At 41.4% G+C, this 16,964-nt stretch overlaps 1 protein-coding gene across 3 annotated transcripts in view; it reads right to left on the bottom strand.

The window, feature by feature from the left end:
- srcin1b (SRC kinase signaling inhibitor 1b) overlaps window positions 1–16,651 on the bottom strand; it is a 113,629-nt gene extending 96,978 nt beyond the window's left edge. For all 3 annotated transcript variants that reach the window (XM_084342602.1, XM_084342601.1, XM_084342603.1), the window contains exons 1-2: window positions 16,392–16,651; window positions 15,356–15,476 (exon numbers count right to left, since the gene is read on the bottom strand). In XM_084342602.1, coding sequence (XP_084198728.1) covers window positions 15,356–15,386 — 31 coding nt within the window. In that variant the 5' untranslated portion in view covers window positions 15,387–15,476; window positions 16,392–16,651. The remainder of the gene's footprint in view (window positions 1–15,355; window positions 15,477–16,391) is intronic.
- Window positions 16,652–16,964: the final 313 nt, after the last annotated feature.

The following is a 16,964-nucleotide window of genomic DNA, read 5'->3' as shown; positions in this document are numbered from 1 at the left end:
TGTGTGGCGCCGTGCCCGTAGCACAAAGCAACCTTACAGGGATAAAGCTGCAGCGGTGATGAATTTCATAAAACACAAACAAACAAAGCACACAGAGCCTCTGTGCTCTGTCACATAACGCACTGTTTTACCTGCGACAGTGTGCCGAGCAGCCGATTCTTCTCTGCTCTTTGCGCCCTGATGTGTGACAGTAATGCTATCTGATAGGCTGTTCCCTACCAGAGATGTCACTGAAATAGAAATCCCTTATCAAGGACAAAACGTTACAGCTGTAAGAAAAAAATCTACAGATGAATCTGTGATTCGCTCTTTCAGGGAAAGTTGTCAAATTAGAATCTGAATGCATTTCCCACTGCACTAGAAATGCCAGAATATGTGATAGCAGCAGGAAGACCTTGAAGTAACCTCCTCTCACACACGAACACTCGAGCAACACACTGCAAAAATCCCAAACCCCACGACAATTCCTAATGCTTTTCCTATGGTATCTTAAAAGCTACAACAAAGGCCATTTGAGAGAAAAATCAGTCCATGCTTTTATGTACAAAAAAAGTCATCCAGAGACTTCCAGAGCTCAGGAAACTGATGGAAAGATGCAAGACCGAGTCTGCAAAAACAATCTGTCTCAAATCAAACCTCTGCTGAGGGAAAGGGAAGTGTGCAGCCTGAAAAGCTGATTGGCTGCTGAGCCGAACGAGCTGGGAATCAAACTTCAACAAGCACACACACTCTGGGACACCGTAGACCAGCTTCAGAGGACTCTTTTATGTCTAACAGTGGATTCCTGACAGGCACATACAGAGTTTGTTTATGGGGAGATGACGGATATCTTCATTCTAATCCACAGAGTCTACAGCTCTGTTAAACGTTAATAGACCTTTCTTCACGGCAGACATTTTGACCTTATAAAGCAGGAAACGCTGAGCTGGAACTAATACAGTTAACCACAGCTCCATTACATTCAGTATGCTGCGAGCCAGCATGTATATGCCAACAGCAGGACCCTGGACTGACACAGCTAAATACTTATTAATAATATTAGTTACACCTGTGTAAGGCAGTTAAAACGTCCTCTGTGAAATAGGTCTATACATTGTGTTAATGTAACAAGTGCCTGGGGGGATTTAAAGAGGCACTACACCAATTTTACATGTCAAAGTCAATTTACAAATCACGGTGAGAACTACTTTGCCAAGTCTGAGAAAATAATTCACGTGATGTCACCGCAGTTATCTCATCTTGGGTTGGGAGGATTTGTAACAGAGCCTGGGTTATGAGCTAGGGTTGTGAAGTTACATTACATTATTACAAATCATTAATTACAAATCACAAAGACTATTTAATGACTTTCAAGGCCTAATATGTATGAAATTAAACTCAAGACATTTTTCAGACGAGCTGCAGACACCCTGTTAAAGTCTTAGAATTGCTAGACTGAATCACAGGAGTACTCCACTGAGGGATCAATACAGTGTCCTGATATTTCAACAGCCGGGAGTGTACACCATGCACCAGGTGTCCTGCTTGGGGCAGGAGTTAGACACTGATATCTTTGTCATCTCTCACCCCTCTCAAGACAGAGATTAAATAAAAACACAGTGTCCTCAAACATTTGAAGTGGAACCAATGATGCTGCAAGGGCGAAAAAGTTATCATCTAGCAAAGCGCTGGCTTGGCCAATTAGAGAAACGACAGCTCACATTTTTAGCGGATTACTATGTAATATAAATTATTTTCATATTTCACCATAAAAACTTTCCAGAGCTATAAAATCCTTCCTCATATGATAAACCACTGTGCAGTGTTCAAAGACTCCACGTACACTTCATGGATTGTATCAGCGGTGCCTGAAGAAGAACGACCCCACCAACGCAGCCCCTTGTATTTTGAGCGCAGGGCTGTTTTCAGTCCAAACACCCACTAAGGAATCTGTGGATCCAAAAAGGCAGGAATAACACGAACATGAATCACACTGAAACTGGGGCTGGGTTTAAAAAAATAAAGAAATACATTTTCCAAAAGATGATGGAGGTAATATTGAACTGTAATGTTTGTCGTTTCAGTGCACTGATGTCATTTTAGACGATGAAGTTTATTGTTAAATTGTAAAATATTGTGTGTGTTCGATAACCACATTTGAAGGATCATTGCAAAAGATTGTGTAAATCTGCTAGAGCCAAACTCACGCGCCCTCTGGTGGACCTCATGGAAAGAAATTGTGCCGTAGTCAATGGGTAGAGAGAATTTTTTAATTGTGCCAAGAAATCACACATATGATGTTTGTGAATTAAAAAGGCAATTTTCCAAGTCAAGAAGTTGCAGTTTGTCATAAATTAAAATAAAATATCATCTAGTTTTGTGTTAAACCGCTCAGTGAACTACATCGTCTCGCTCAACACACGTCACCAACAACAACATGGCCGCCAACTCGCCACTGAAAAGGTACTAAAAAAGATGAAAATCACAATAAATCTGCAGTTATGTGAAAGGAGAGACTATGTCACTGACGCAACTGTTGGCTGTGACAAACTCAGACTTTCTTGACTTGGAAAATGATCTTTTAAATTGACAAACATCGTATGTGTGATTCACAGCACAATTCAGGTGAGATCCAAAAAATTATTTGTCTCTCTCCGTTTGACTATCCTTCAAAGTTTTTCCGAAGTAAGGTCACTCACTCACTCAAGTGTTGGTCAGGCTCCAGTTGAAATCGATAAAGACATTTCTAAAATTGTAGTGTATGTCCAATTTAATGTGGTAAACATGATTAAAATGCGGTGCACACACACAAACACACACAATAATGTGGCGAACCTTCAAATGCCCACCACACACTGTCAGTAATGTCACCCCTGCAGCTCGGGGTCGACAACACTGCAGTAATCTGCTATGTAGCTACTGCTCCATGATAAGGACTCTGTGTGTGGGTCTGCATGTGTTTGATCATTTAAAGAACAAATGGCAAAACAATATATCTGTGATATATTCGCTGCTGCAGAGGAGTTTAAATAATCGCTGCCAGAGTGTCCACATGAGGTCATTATCAGCACTTTATGTCCAGCAACTGTCACCTGCAGAGGAAAATTTAACAGTTGCTGCTGAGAAAAGTGTGACGCAGTCTTTTGCAATTAAGCTGATTTATTAGAGAAAAGCCCCCGCCGTCCCTTCAAGGAGAGGCTTCTCTCCGCTTATTCCCTCTATTTTTCTTCCACTTGTACACAACTTCTGCAGGCTGGAATACAAAAATACTGATGACAAAGGCATAAAAGGCTGCCTCACTTTCTTTATCCTCCTTCTCTCTGCCAGACAAGTCTTTTTTTAAAAGCGAAATTCTTTCTTCCTCCTAGCCTATTGCATATCATTTGTCTTCCTACAGAGGGATTTGCCTTTAAAGACACTTTGTTATTTTTTTTCATAAAGAAAAATCTCCTCTGGCAAGAAATACTGTATGACAGTCATCAGCATCTGTCCTCCGACAACGGGCACGTTCTCCTCTGAAAATTATCCTCAATTCTCGTCTCACTGTCCTGACGTGTTTCTCTGTGTTGTCAGTGTGTTTGTCAGATGCCTGAATCTGCCAGCTTGCTATGAGTTCAGGGTAAAAGACGGTGGCTCGTTATAGGAAAAAGAAACTGCAGCAACATGAGCTAGATAACTTTTACAGTATTGCAAAACCTATTATTTTTTGCCATTTTAGATCAATTATACACCACTGTCATAAATATGGACAGCTTTACACATGTCTTTGTGCTATTCAATTATAAAAAAAACTTTGATAACGAGTTCAAGTATCAAGTATGTGCAATGACACAAGACATAGCAAATCAGCTAATATGTCCAACAGGAAGTAGGACACCTCGACATCTATCTTGGCGTATCTTCATAAATGTTAGAACTGGGCGACCTCCACGTCGATATTGCCACAACATTGTAGGGATAATGTGGATATAATGACTAAGTGAGTAAAGACAAGTAATAGAACAATAAGAACGGTCTGGTAAGTTCAGAAAATTATACCATTTCACTGTAATGCCGCCCTTAAAACCAGGAAAGGACAACTCTTATGTCATATCATGATATAACGATCTAAAATCTAAGACTCAGATGCATCCGGGGGCCGAAGCAGGTCAAGTCGGTAAAATATTAAAGCGAAGGATGTTCTGAGAGTGTCCTAGAAAAAACATGGACAGATTTTACATGCTTTTTACCAGACAGAACACGTAAAAACAGGAGTGCATTTTTCATTATGAATGGAGCTGACAGAGTGACCGACCCCACTGATCATGATATCCAACTTACTGCCTACAACATCTTAAAGCACCTTGCAGCAGAGTTTCTGATCAGCCCTCTCAGTTCCAGGAGCCTCACTGAATAAATTAAACAACATCCGCAGACAGGCTGCCAAGATTATCCTGGGTCAGCTTTACTGAGTCGGGAGAGTCAAATTAACTGAGATTTCTTGTTAATAACTCTCTGCTGCGTTGTGTTGTCCATGTTTCACTGCTTCCGGTGACTGCAAAGGCCAGAGTTGTTTAATTCGACACTAAAATGTTCATTCACTACAAAGTTTCCTCTGTCCAAATATAAAAATAACTACATCTACATACCTCATTTGATAGCAATAAAACAAGTGTCCATGTCATCACATTCGAGCAGTATTTGCCAAACAGTCTTCAGGGATGAACTGAGAGCAGAGTTACTGCTGCTCAACTGAGGAAGTGTCCTTGAACAAAAAACTGAATCTGTGCCAGCTCCACAGGTGCTGCTCTCAGCCTGCACTCTGCTCAAAAGGCAATCATTACTTCCCCTTCAAACAAGAGAATCTATACTTTATGAAGACACCGAGAGACACAAGCTGAGTGCCAACACCACACTGGAAGATGGAGATACAACGCACAGCTGCAAACAAGATGACACCAGATGATCTAAATGGTTACAAAAGATAAGTAAAACGTATTTTTTTATTTAATTTAAATTAAATTAAATTAAACTAGAACTAAGCTTTAGGAGCTTTGCACCTTTGCTCTCCTCCATGTTATGTCGCACTCGGGGATCGGCGCTTCTCGACTGGCAGGACGGAGGCGAGCGAAACAAGCTACTGCTAGCGTGAGTTGTTCAAAAACCTTCTTTTTAGTTAACTCTGTGTACACAAACAATGTTCTCAATGCTCGTGTTCATGTGTAGAGACCCTGGTGATACTACCAGCAAAGTTTCATGTTGTGTCGAGTCTTCTTAGTGTTTTAAAAATAGTGATTTTGATGCTACAGTACAGCTGCCCCTAGCACACAATTGAAAATGATTTTGAACCGAAAGCGAAAATACGGTGAATCTTAAAAGTGGCTTTTTCGTCATAATTATGCTTTTACACGAAGGTTTGACTCGGGTTCCTTTACAAAAAAAGCCTAGGTTGCATTTTGGTGAGAGTTTCACTTTAAGTGGTGAACACATGAAAACATCAATAATTATAATCCAGTAAGAGAAAACATATTTTTATGAAATGTGCCAGTCTGCAAGATGAGTGCTTTTAGATTTTAGGCATACTTTGATGCTATAACTCTAATAAGTTTTCTTACAGTTTTACTTTTTTACATGTATCATAATATTTCTACACTGCAGTACTTTTACCTTTACTTGGATGGACTACAGAGAACTTTTAACTGGTTATGAAACAGTCTCAGTTTGATACTGACGTCTCTATATGACCTACATAAGCAAATATGAGCGAGCAATTGGCTATTTCTGTATAATTTTAGTTATTCTTAATATATCTGTCACCGGGTTGGATTCTGACTTATCTGGGTCCTTTTCTTTATGCTGGCCTAGGCAATAATAGTCACTGTATTTTTGTCTCCTACAGATAACATCATGCATCCACATCCTCCTTGCTAGTAAACCATAAAGGGGCAGTGTGGCTCATACAGCGGCAACGCTTCATCTCAGTGCTCCCAAGCACACCTCCAGCACTTTTCTGCCCGAAAAAAAAACCACTGTGGACACAGGCCCTTACTTTGTTTCAGCATCATCAACTTTTGTCCAAAAGGATCCGCCAGAATCGAAAAAAAGGAAGCCTCCTCATAATAGCAAAGTAAAAAATCGGAGTACTTCTTCCACTGCTGTAGCAGGCAAAAGGAAGAATCCCTCCTGAAACAATTAGTCAGCTGACTGATAATCAATGACTGTTAATGTTATTGTAATCACTGACGTAATTCATCAAAACAATTCGACTTTAAAAAAACAAGCTATTCTAAAATGTTCATCTGTAATGTATGTGTAATTATTTTTGGACTTTTTGGACATTGTGAAATACATAAAATACTTAGTGGATAATCAATGATGAAAATAATCTATTGAAAGATTGGATCCAGGGACCAGGTTGAGGTCCAAACAGTCAGCAGGTTCCTTCCTCTATTAGTCAGTTAAAGCTTCACCACTTTAAGCTTTCTTAGACATCCTCCAGAATTATGAAGCCTCCGGTGTTCAAGCTCCACGCAGGTTTCTACAGTCTGCGTGAAACCAAATTACTCAAAAATGTTGTTTTGACTTATGAAAGAAGTCAAAGGCAGAAACATCAAGAATGAAACAGCAGCAGTCTCTAAATGTCAGAGAGCAAAGCAGCTCTGGGGAGCAAAGACATCCCTGAGTCAATATTATAGTCGGCTCGCCCTCACCTGGTGGCTCCGTGGCAACCGCATCAGTCAGCCCTGTGATGTCTGCACCCTCTGCTCTGCAGCTTCCTCTCTCTGCCCTTCATCTTCTCCTGCCTTTCTCTGTCTCTCCTCCATCTCCTTCCAGATGTCAACAAGTTTGATCAGGCTGACGTGGGAAAACTGCTGTTTGGCTGCCGCTCTTCGGCTCGCTGACAGATCCTCAACCCGCCTCTTCTCCTTCTTTTTGCTCCCAAGTCACTTATGATTCTAACACGCTTGATCTGCTACCCACCACCAGCGCCACCAGCAGCCCCCGCCCCACCCGCTCCCTCTGAAACCCTCCTGGGGAGCGGCGGAGGGCTCTGGTATGTCATTGAGGTGACATGACTCACACAGTCATGCGGCACAAAGAGATAAGTTTGAGTTGTTCAAGGGCGACTGTATAGTCTGTGTTTCAAAACATTCTGTTCAGATTTAATCCCCTCAGCGATTTCCGAGTGAGACAGCACGCAGGATGTGACAGGCCTCATATCGAACCGCGTTGAATTTTTAAGATAGCTGGTATTTTTCCTATCCTATCTCCCGAAATGTTCAAGAGACTCCGAGTCTTTTCTTGCTCTGACACAGATTTGTGCAGTGAGAGTGTGCTGGAGGGTGAACAGAGGAGGGTATCATGTAAATCAATACTGATTAAAGAGAGAGAGGACCTCCATTTTACACTCCGCCAGCCTACAGTCGGTTAAGACTGCAGCAGCACCAGTTTGTGCCTCTCATGTATCATATGCAGAGATAAGTGCCTTTTATTCTGGAGATAAATACCTGGTGGTCTTTAAAAACCCAGAAGGTTGTTTAATAACACTGTGGGAAGGTTTTTACAGAGTCCTCCAAAGACTCTTCTTACCATCTGGACGAAAATTATTCCATCCACAGTGAGATAAAAATTATTTTCCCCCAGTTTCCCCTATAAATAATTCCCTGCACTAATCAAAACAAAGATAATATTGAAAGGAAAACTGTACAATGCATCCAGCTTGGAAAAATTGGTTTAAGATGTATCTATCAGGCAGATGCAAGTGTATTAGAAAGTTTTTTAACGATAGTCAGGATAGAGCTGGGTAATACATTGTTTGAAGTGATTTAGATTGTAGTTTTTGAGAGCATTTTTGCCTTTATTTGATAGTATAACACACCTGCAATCTAGTGAGACGAAACAGGAGAGAAATGAAAACATGCGACAAAGGCTCCCAGCTAGAATCAAACCAGAAATGTTGCGGTCACATGGTGTGCGTCTTAAGCCCAAGCCTCCAGGAACATCACTGGGTTTTGAAGCCAATTTTACGTTGCAGACAAACCGTGTAACTACAACCTCGGGTGATGCACTGGGCCCAAAAAGACTTTTCCCAACAAGCTTATAGTGTAAAAGAAGTGGCTGTTAAACGGTGGATACATTTTTGAGTGTTACAACCCCCGCAAAATGACTCGTTTCACTATCAGAATTTGATCCATATGGTCCAACAACATTTTTTATGTTTAGAAGAGCTACACCATGTTATCTCCATTTATTCTTCCCGGCTCTGTGGCACTTCTGCGTTGTGCTAGAAGCCGGTCTACCCAACGTTAGCTTCTGTTGCTCTCAGTTAGCAGGGCAGAGAGAGGCACTGAGACCGAGGGTGTTACATTTAATGCTGCGTTCACCTGCTCCTCGGATGGTTCCACTTCCCCCATTCAAAAATCGTTCTTCAGACTTCGCTGGATGTGGGAGCAACACTTTCTATTTAATTGTTCAGAGCATTTAAACAGCACATTGACAACTGTTTCCAGTATTTTAGTGACAAGGAAGAGAAATGGAAACGGACATGAAGCCAAAAAACCTAAAATTGTCTTGCCGTCTTCCCGTAGAGCGTGCACACAGGAGACTTCCGCCAACCGAGCCGGCTAACTTCTGGTTTAGCGCTCGGCTTATGTGAATCGAGATACAATTACTTAATCGTGCGGTCTTAAAGACTTTGAGATTTATTGGACCGAATGGATCAAATTCTGATAGCGAGTCATTTTGTGGGGGTTGTGACGCTTAAAAAAAAAATGTATCCACCGTTTTATAGATGCTTCTTTCACAATGAAAGCTTACGGAAAAAAGTCTTTTTGGGTCCCAGTGCCTCACGCAACGTTGTAATTACACAGTTTGGCCACTATGAAAGTTGGCTTCAACGCCTGTCGCTCTTCCTGGAGGCTTGACCGAGATGAGGTACTTTTAAATTGTAGAGGAAAATCCAACCTAAGTCCTTCACAAAGAAATCCAAAGTCCAGCAGCATTAAACAGCTTAAACAGATCGTCCACAGGCTTGTATCAGATAACACAGAGAGACGGGGAAGGTCTCATTTTTCACTCACATGCAGCCAAAAAAAAAGGGATTAATACATGTTAATGCTAAAAACTGTTACATAGAGTGAAAAAATGCACATTTCCTTAATATACTAAGCACCAATTATCACCAAAGCGATACAGGGCAGAGTATACCATACATTCCTACTAAAATCCTTACACATCTAATTTGTGATCCAATTAGTTTGTAGATTACAGCTTTCACAAAAGTCACAAATATATGGCATGAATACTGCATATGTTTTCTTTTTTGTGAAGGCATATTATATGAATTTCTTATTGTGTCATTGTTTTGAGGAAATAACTACTGAATTCTGGAGGAAACCTTCTATATTAGCTCCTATCAGGGTTTCCAGGAGTGTCGTGACTCCAGATGAATCGCTGACTTTGAATTTATTGATCGCATCTACAAGGGAAATAGATTTATTTTTTGCCTCATCAGTTTGCTAGCTAACCCTTCAGAAAAAACAGATTCTTACCTCTGTGACTAAAATGTAACGATGCAGATTTTAAAAAGGACAAACCCACCTAACGTTTACAAACGTTTGTTAAAGATAGACACCCATTCTGAGTTCAATGTCAACGATGCAAATTGCTGCATGTCTCCTCACCAGGTCTATATTTTCAATCCACTGCAACAGATACAAACACACCACAGAATTGATCCATTAACATCCAGCAAATAACCTACAAACTATCATCTGTATCTCTCTTTCCATCTCTCTGACTAACAGCACCCTCTGTACATCCATCCATCAATAGCCTCTTTCATGCTGCCCCAGATGCCAACCACAGAGAGGCAGAACATCAACAGTCTCCCATCTGCACAGGCAGTAAACAAGTGCTGCTGCCAGACGCAACCGACACCACCAGACACTCACACCCCCAGCCCTCTCAGTCCTGTCAATATCTGCAGGGAAAAGACACTTCTAATGTCTTTCAAATGGGCTGCAGCACTTAAAACTGATTACAGTAACTGTATTTAGTTACTCAATCAGAGGTTTATCTCAAATCAAACCAAAGTGAAAAGCAACTCGGAAGATGTTTCAACTCACTGTCCCAGATTTTACTTTATATTCAAACACTGCAGTAAGAGTAGAGTACCAAAGACGTTCCTCAGCTTTAAAGTGAAACCAAATACATCTTCAGCAAACATGCAGGTAAAAAGACTGATGTGCAGCAAACACACACTCACACACAGACAGCATCACACTGAAGACGAGAGGGACAGCGGAGGTAAACAGCGGTAGTTTCCCAGCACCCCCAGCGCGTCAGAGAAGGGCACTCAAGTTAGAAATACCTGCAACTACAGAATGGACGGAGAGAGAGGGGACATGCCTGGGAAGGAGGAATTGCCCATTCTCCGCCTCGATGCACCTGTTTACTGTCCTCTTATCGCGCCGTCACTTTTCTGATCTTCTTTATGCCTTTAACCTCTTCTTTTCTTCCCCATTCACTCTCTTCTTCTACTCTTGTTTCTCGCTGCTTCCCGTCTTCCCACGCTCCAGTTTTATCCCTTTCTTCTCTGCGGGTCCATGTCTGAGCCGTGTCAGCATGTGGCGGACGGAGATGCTCTGCCTGTGATGCTTATGAGAGCACGCTGGAGTGCAGAGGCGCTCCTAACCATGTCTTAGCATGGCCACTGAATAAACTCATGTTTTATGGATGCAGAGCCCTCCCCGCTCTGCCTCTCTTAAAGGGCCTGCACACCATTCCCGATGCCTTTGATCTTAGCGCTGTCATTAGACGCATTGGATTTTAATCATGTCTGTGGGAATACACTGGGGTGTGTATCAGTGATTCAGTAGCACTATGTGGGCTTGACACTTCCCCATGTGCAGCAGAGGAGGGGAAGCAATTGATCGAGGGATGAAAAGGAATCCAGAAAAAAGTGAATGCAGATGTTTCTTTGACAGTTTCAGCAGACAAATTAATTAATTATGAATATCAGCAAGCAAAGTGTGGAACAGCAAACACTGGCAGCGTATCATGAGCAGTGCTGTGAAAGTATGTGATGCAACGCTGCTGCAGCTGCTCCCTGAGTGTGTATATATGTGTGTGTGTGGGCATGGGTGTGCCCGCAACAAAGGATATTGTCAAAGTAAATCCTGCAGTAGCACCGGCTGTAATTCAATCCTGAGTTGAAGGCCATGAATTAATGAGACCGAGTGTGTGTGTGCGAGTGTGTGTGTGTTCAGGGTCAGAGGGGCTGTAAGTCATGCACACTATGACACCTGATAATAGCATCTCCAGGGCAGAGAGTAAGGAAATGTTTGGCCTACGGATGTTCCTAACAACTAGTTTTTCCTGATGTTAAAGCGAAAAGTTTAAAGTTAGACAGGTCGACTCGTCTGAAAACTTGAAAATCGAGGGCAATTCAGTCCCTCCGAGAAGTTGCATTTAACACAAATCCAACAATCTCCGTGTCCATGACTTTGCTATTTTGTCAAATTAACTCACAACTTTTTTGCCAAATTTGACAAATCGTCATAGTTTCAGCAACAATAGCAGGCCCCCGTGCTTCTATATATGTACGTCTCCAACCTTGTTTCTAGTTGTGAAGGTGCAGACATGACATGAACATCTTACATTTACCGACAAAAGACACCCAGCCAATGGCCGACAGGGAGGGACAACATCTCCATCTGTGATCACGGAGACCAAAACAGGTACTTTAAGCAAAACCCTGATGTTCTCCTAACCCTGAACAAGTGGGTTTTGTGCTTTTTACCATTTTCTTACATTATATAGAAAAAAACAACTAATCGATTAATCAAGAAAACGACTGCAGCCCTACCAGATAGACAACAGCTCAAAAAGGAGTTTGTTTTCGTGAAACTGTCGAGGCAAACGAGTCATAACAATATTAAGTGGATGCCAGTACAGCTCTGCATACTGACAAACAACAGTGGACATGACGCTGTTCACTCGTCAATACAGAGGCTTGTTTGCTCGGTGGCCTGAATTGACTGGCTGGTAAATAAAACATGGTGATAAATTAAAGATAACGCTCGCCGGGCCTTGAGAGCGTGGACGCTCCCGTGATCGCCCTAATGCTCCAGAGTGTCTTCTCTTTGCCCTTCAGAGAGTGGCCCTCACTTTACTGCACAAACACACACACATGCCACACACACACAAACACACACCTCACACACACACACACACCTAATGCCACAGGTGGGTAATAGAAAAGCATATCAGTATGATGTATGTTCAGCCTTGGTTTCTCTCTCCTGGAAATCTCATCGAGCATCATTTGTGCGCCGACATCCTCGGCACCTTTCTATAGGTGGTGAGGTAATTAAAACACTAAGTCACAGCTCAGCAAGAGACAAATCGTACCCTGAAGAGACCGAAGAGAGGGGGCGTAATTATTGAGGAAAGTAAGATAGGTGACGGGAATTAGAGTAAGGAAAAAGATGGAAGTATAAGTGGAAAGTTTACCACCCTTTTCCTGATATGAAATCTGTTTTTTTATGTGTTTTAACCTCATAAACAGAAGATCTAGACATTCATATTCCTTTTAAATGTGTAAGCAGTAAAGGAAGGAAGACATGGGTGCTTAAGAGAAACCTGTCCTGGTTAAAGGGAGGAGGACTGGAGGCTGAGAGGTGAGACAGGTGGACAGGTTGACAGGCTGAGTGAATGACAGAGAAAGCAGAGAAACAGACAGCAGAAAGACAGATGAAGGCAGGAGAAATAAATACAGAGCAGGAGCAGACAGACAGAGATGACAGGATAATTACAGATTCATGGATTCCTGTTGACCGGTGACAGTAAGAGCAGCTGCTCTCTGGCTACGTCGGGCCGGGGGAGCTGAATAATGAATCGGGATGCAGTCGATGTTGCAGACTCGTGCGGTAACAGCACATACATCACACAGAGCTGCAGCAATTACACAGACAGAGAGAGGAAAAGGCAGGTGTAGGAAACTTCAAAAGGACTGATGTGGTGGCCCTGAAAATTGCCAGATGTCAGGAAGAGGGACGCCGGTTCAAGTGAGGCGACGCAGAGATGACTCTCTGAGGGTCATGGCCGCAAATACAAAGATGGCACCAGGTAACTTCTCCAAAATAACGTCACACCAGGACGACAGGGTCTCCTTTAGTGTCAGATGAGGGCAAAAATGAATCATAGTGGAGTCTCATTAAAGACACATCCTGATTAAATAATCCTTTATTTATCTCCCACACTCAAAGCAGAAAGAGCCTTCCTGTTCCCTCCCCTGTGGTAATAAAGCTTTAGATAGTAAAGAATGAGATCATCAGTGGTGGAAGTTACTAAGTATATTGATTCAAGTACTGTGCTTGAGTGCAATTTTAAGGTACATGTACTTTCCTTGAGTACTTCCATTTCTGCTCCTTTATACTTCTACTCCACTACATATATTTTATATCCCAGTTACTCTGCAGATTTAGACAGAGACTAACACTTTTGTACTTTTACTCCAGAATTGATTCAGACATAATTGTAGGTGTAAAGTTGGACACATACAGGACTCCACAGAGCAGAGCCAGGACACACAGGATCGTTTAAATGTCACAACTAGTGTCACACTCGAAGAAGATGCAGACATTTGGCAGGAAAAGAAGGAATGAAGGATGAAAAGGACCCCAACCAGGTTTCTAAATAGTCAGACAGACAGTTGGATCCATACTGAAGATGGAGTGCATCACAGGGGGGCGAGCACTTCAAACAAAATTAAATTAAAGTATGCTTCATCATAATTGCATTCACACATTTGTGTGTTTAATTACTGGAACGACAGCAACAACAGCCTTGATCTCCTGCTGAAAACAATATATGAAGCCCGACTGACTGACAAAGAACGTTTCATTAAAGCGTTAAGACTGATATCATCATGTCAGACTGTGAACATACTGTATTAGACAAGTCTGTCATTAAATACTTCATTTTATAAACAGGATTAAAGACTCGACGGCGGCTCAAACTGTGCGTGAATTATCTGATGTTTACCTGTAACTGCAACACCTTGTGTTTGTCATTGGTTTGGTTTTAATTGAGATCATCTATTTTTAGATTTCATAACAATCAGGTAGACAGACACTTTGATCTCTGCCTGAATGTGAATTATCATGCTGAAGTGGGTCAGGTAAATACTGTGTTTTTTTAATGAAGTTCTGCACTGAGTGGGCAGATTTCTGAAGGACTCAGGCCGGACATCATTTTAAATGATTCAGAGGGACAAACTGAAGATAAACGAGCACTTTGCAGAGCTGTAGAGCTGCATGTACATCAGTATAATTCTATAATACTATGGCAACCGTCCTGTATGGACTTTTATTTCTGCTTTAACATTTTGAAGGCAAATGTTTGATTGGATTGTTTTATAAGGTTTATGATTAACTGCTCCCAAGAGCAAAAAACTGACAGTAAGAGCAACACACATGCTTTTTATAAGTACTTTGCTGATAACTGATTTCTCCGGGAACTGCCTGTCCTGATTTCCTCCAGTTAATGGTGGTTCCATTAAAGACCAACAGGATCGACCTGCTTTTGTCAATGTCACATTTTTGGTCCATGGAAAACCTCACAAGCGCCCTAATTCTGTTGTCAGAGGCATAAAATCAGCAGATTTTGTTCCAGTTCGTCCACAGACCAGAAACAAACACTGGCAAAGCAGCTCTTTGCATTCCAGCGAGTCACCGGTAAACATGTGGGAAACAGTCTCCAATACAGACAAAAACCTCTTTGTTTCAGAACAGTATTAGAGACTGCTCATACCTGACATTATAATGCGTCTCAAGTGACCGCTTGTGATTGGATCTCACTTCTCCACTCCGTATGAAAATAAACAAGTGCCTCTTTCAAAAAGAGCTGATGTTTTTGAACGGCAGACAAACTGTAGTAGCCAACATGCTGGGACAAACGGACACGTTTTTTACGCATGAAAGAACAAACTGAATGTATAATGTAACATTAAACCATCAATAACATGTTGTCTTCTTTCATAAGTTTAGTGTAAATGGTGAAATCAGTTGAAACAGTGTGTTCAAACAGCTGCTAAATGTTGGCAGATAAGACACACACCTCAGACACATGGAAGAAGACAGGCTGGTACAGTGATGTTGCGACAAACTGACACTTTTAACAAGGAAATAAACAACTTAAAATTTTGCATTTAATGCTGAATTAATGAAAGGGGGCAAATGATTAAGAATTTTTATGATTTAAGAAGTTCCTCCTCATTCAAAACCCTCAAAATTGTACGATTTATAAAGGGAGTCTGGGGATACTGCGGTCACTAGTTCAATGGTGACATCAGTTGAAACAGACAGTGTGTTCACAAACATCTGCTGCTTACCTTGGCAGCTGAGGGAGCCCAAACATGTCATTTACATCACAGCGAACCACACGGAAATCCGACGGCTTGTTCCATCTTCTGACACAGGACGTCAGGTGAGTGGACGGTCCTTCAATGTGGCCTGGAAAACAAATCAAGACAATTGTGACTGCCTACTCCTAGTTCCTTTCACAGAGTGCTTCTTTGTCCTTTGTGTATCTTAAACCAGTTCGTTCATATTTACTACAGCTTTGAAAATTAATGTAAAATGTTTTACAAGGGTGACGTCAATTCATCCATCTCTATACCTACTTATTCATGGCAAGAGGGGTCCTTGGACATCTCCCAGCATGCACTGGGCAAAAGTAGAGAAACTCTCCACACTCTCCCGTCCTGATACATTTACATATTCTCATCTCTTGACTGTTCAGAGAGCTGCATGTCTTTTTACCGTGAAATGAAACCAGAGAGCCTGAAGGAAACCACAGCGATGAGGTGAGAATACTTACTCCCTGCTAACAGAAAGGACCAAGGTCATGAGTTACACCTGCAGAAGTCCTTTCATCACACATAAAGCTACTTTTGACTTTGAATAGGATCACCCTCTCTTGCTTGAGTGCAGCTGAGATGTAAAAGAAGCTAATGCTGCCGAGGTTGAATCACCATAAAACTCCCTTCATTAAACCAAACACAGATGGTGGTTGAGAAAGACGTAACTCCTTACTTGTTCTGAACTAAAGCTGCAGCTAACAGTCATTGTCATAATTAGTTAATCTGCTGATTATGTTTTTTCAATTAAAAGTTTTACAAGAAATCCACCACTGCAAATAATGGATTAATTTCAAAGTAACTGACAAATTAACGTCTTCACTAATGAAAATAAATCCACAGCCCCAGTAATTATACCAGTTATAACTGGTATTATGTTATGACTGTTTCCAATAAAAACATCAGAAAAACTCACAAATTCAAACAACTAGAAGACAAACCCAAAACTTAACAAATACAGTACATTACAAAACATACAAACTGTAAAACAAAAAAGAGCTAAACTTACCTTTAGCCGTTGGATGCTAGCCCGTAAGTTGCTAGCTAACGTTGTTTCGCTCGTCTTCCCGCTCCGCCTTGATGGCGCAGTAAAAATAAAAAATGTCTTCAACTCAGAGACATTTAGCTCCAGTTTTATTCCATCCATGTTTTCTTCTTCCTGTCCTCTTCCGACGGACACATTAAACTTAAAAAACTGCGACATTTTAGGCAACAAAACACTTTTTTTCCACTTAACAGTTTCAACATTTGCGAACCGGCCGCAGTTAACGGCCGAGGGAGGGTTTGATTTGTATCGCTGGGCGTTCCGGGCGGGCGGTGATTCGCATGAGTGATTTTTTTTTTGTTGTTGTTGTCCCCGCCCCCCATTTGCAAAGAACAGGACAAGTTATCAAACATACAAGATAATTAGACCTACTTACTAACAAGAGTTCCCAAAATCCCAAAAATGAGTAAAAAAATATGTATTCTCTATGTGTTTTTCTATGTTTATTGATTTATTTTGTTTTATTTCCACCTATATAATCTCTTGATCTTAGCTTCTATTTTATAAATAAAAATTTTGCCATGAAATAATGTAAAC

The sequence above is a fragment of the Pagrus pagrus genome (assembly GCF_965226575.1).
Source record: "Pagrus pagrus genome assembly, chromosome: 21".
Taxonomy (NCBI): domain Eukaryota; kingdom Metazoa; phylum Chordata; class Actinopteri; order Spariformes; family Sparidae; genus Pagrus; species Pagrus pagrus.
Note: the sequence above shows the minus strand (reverse complement) of the source record. Positions and strands in the feature narration are given on the sequence as shown.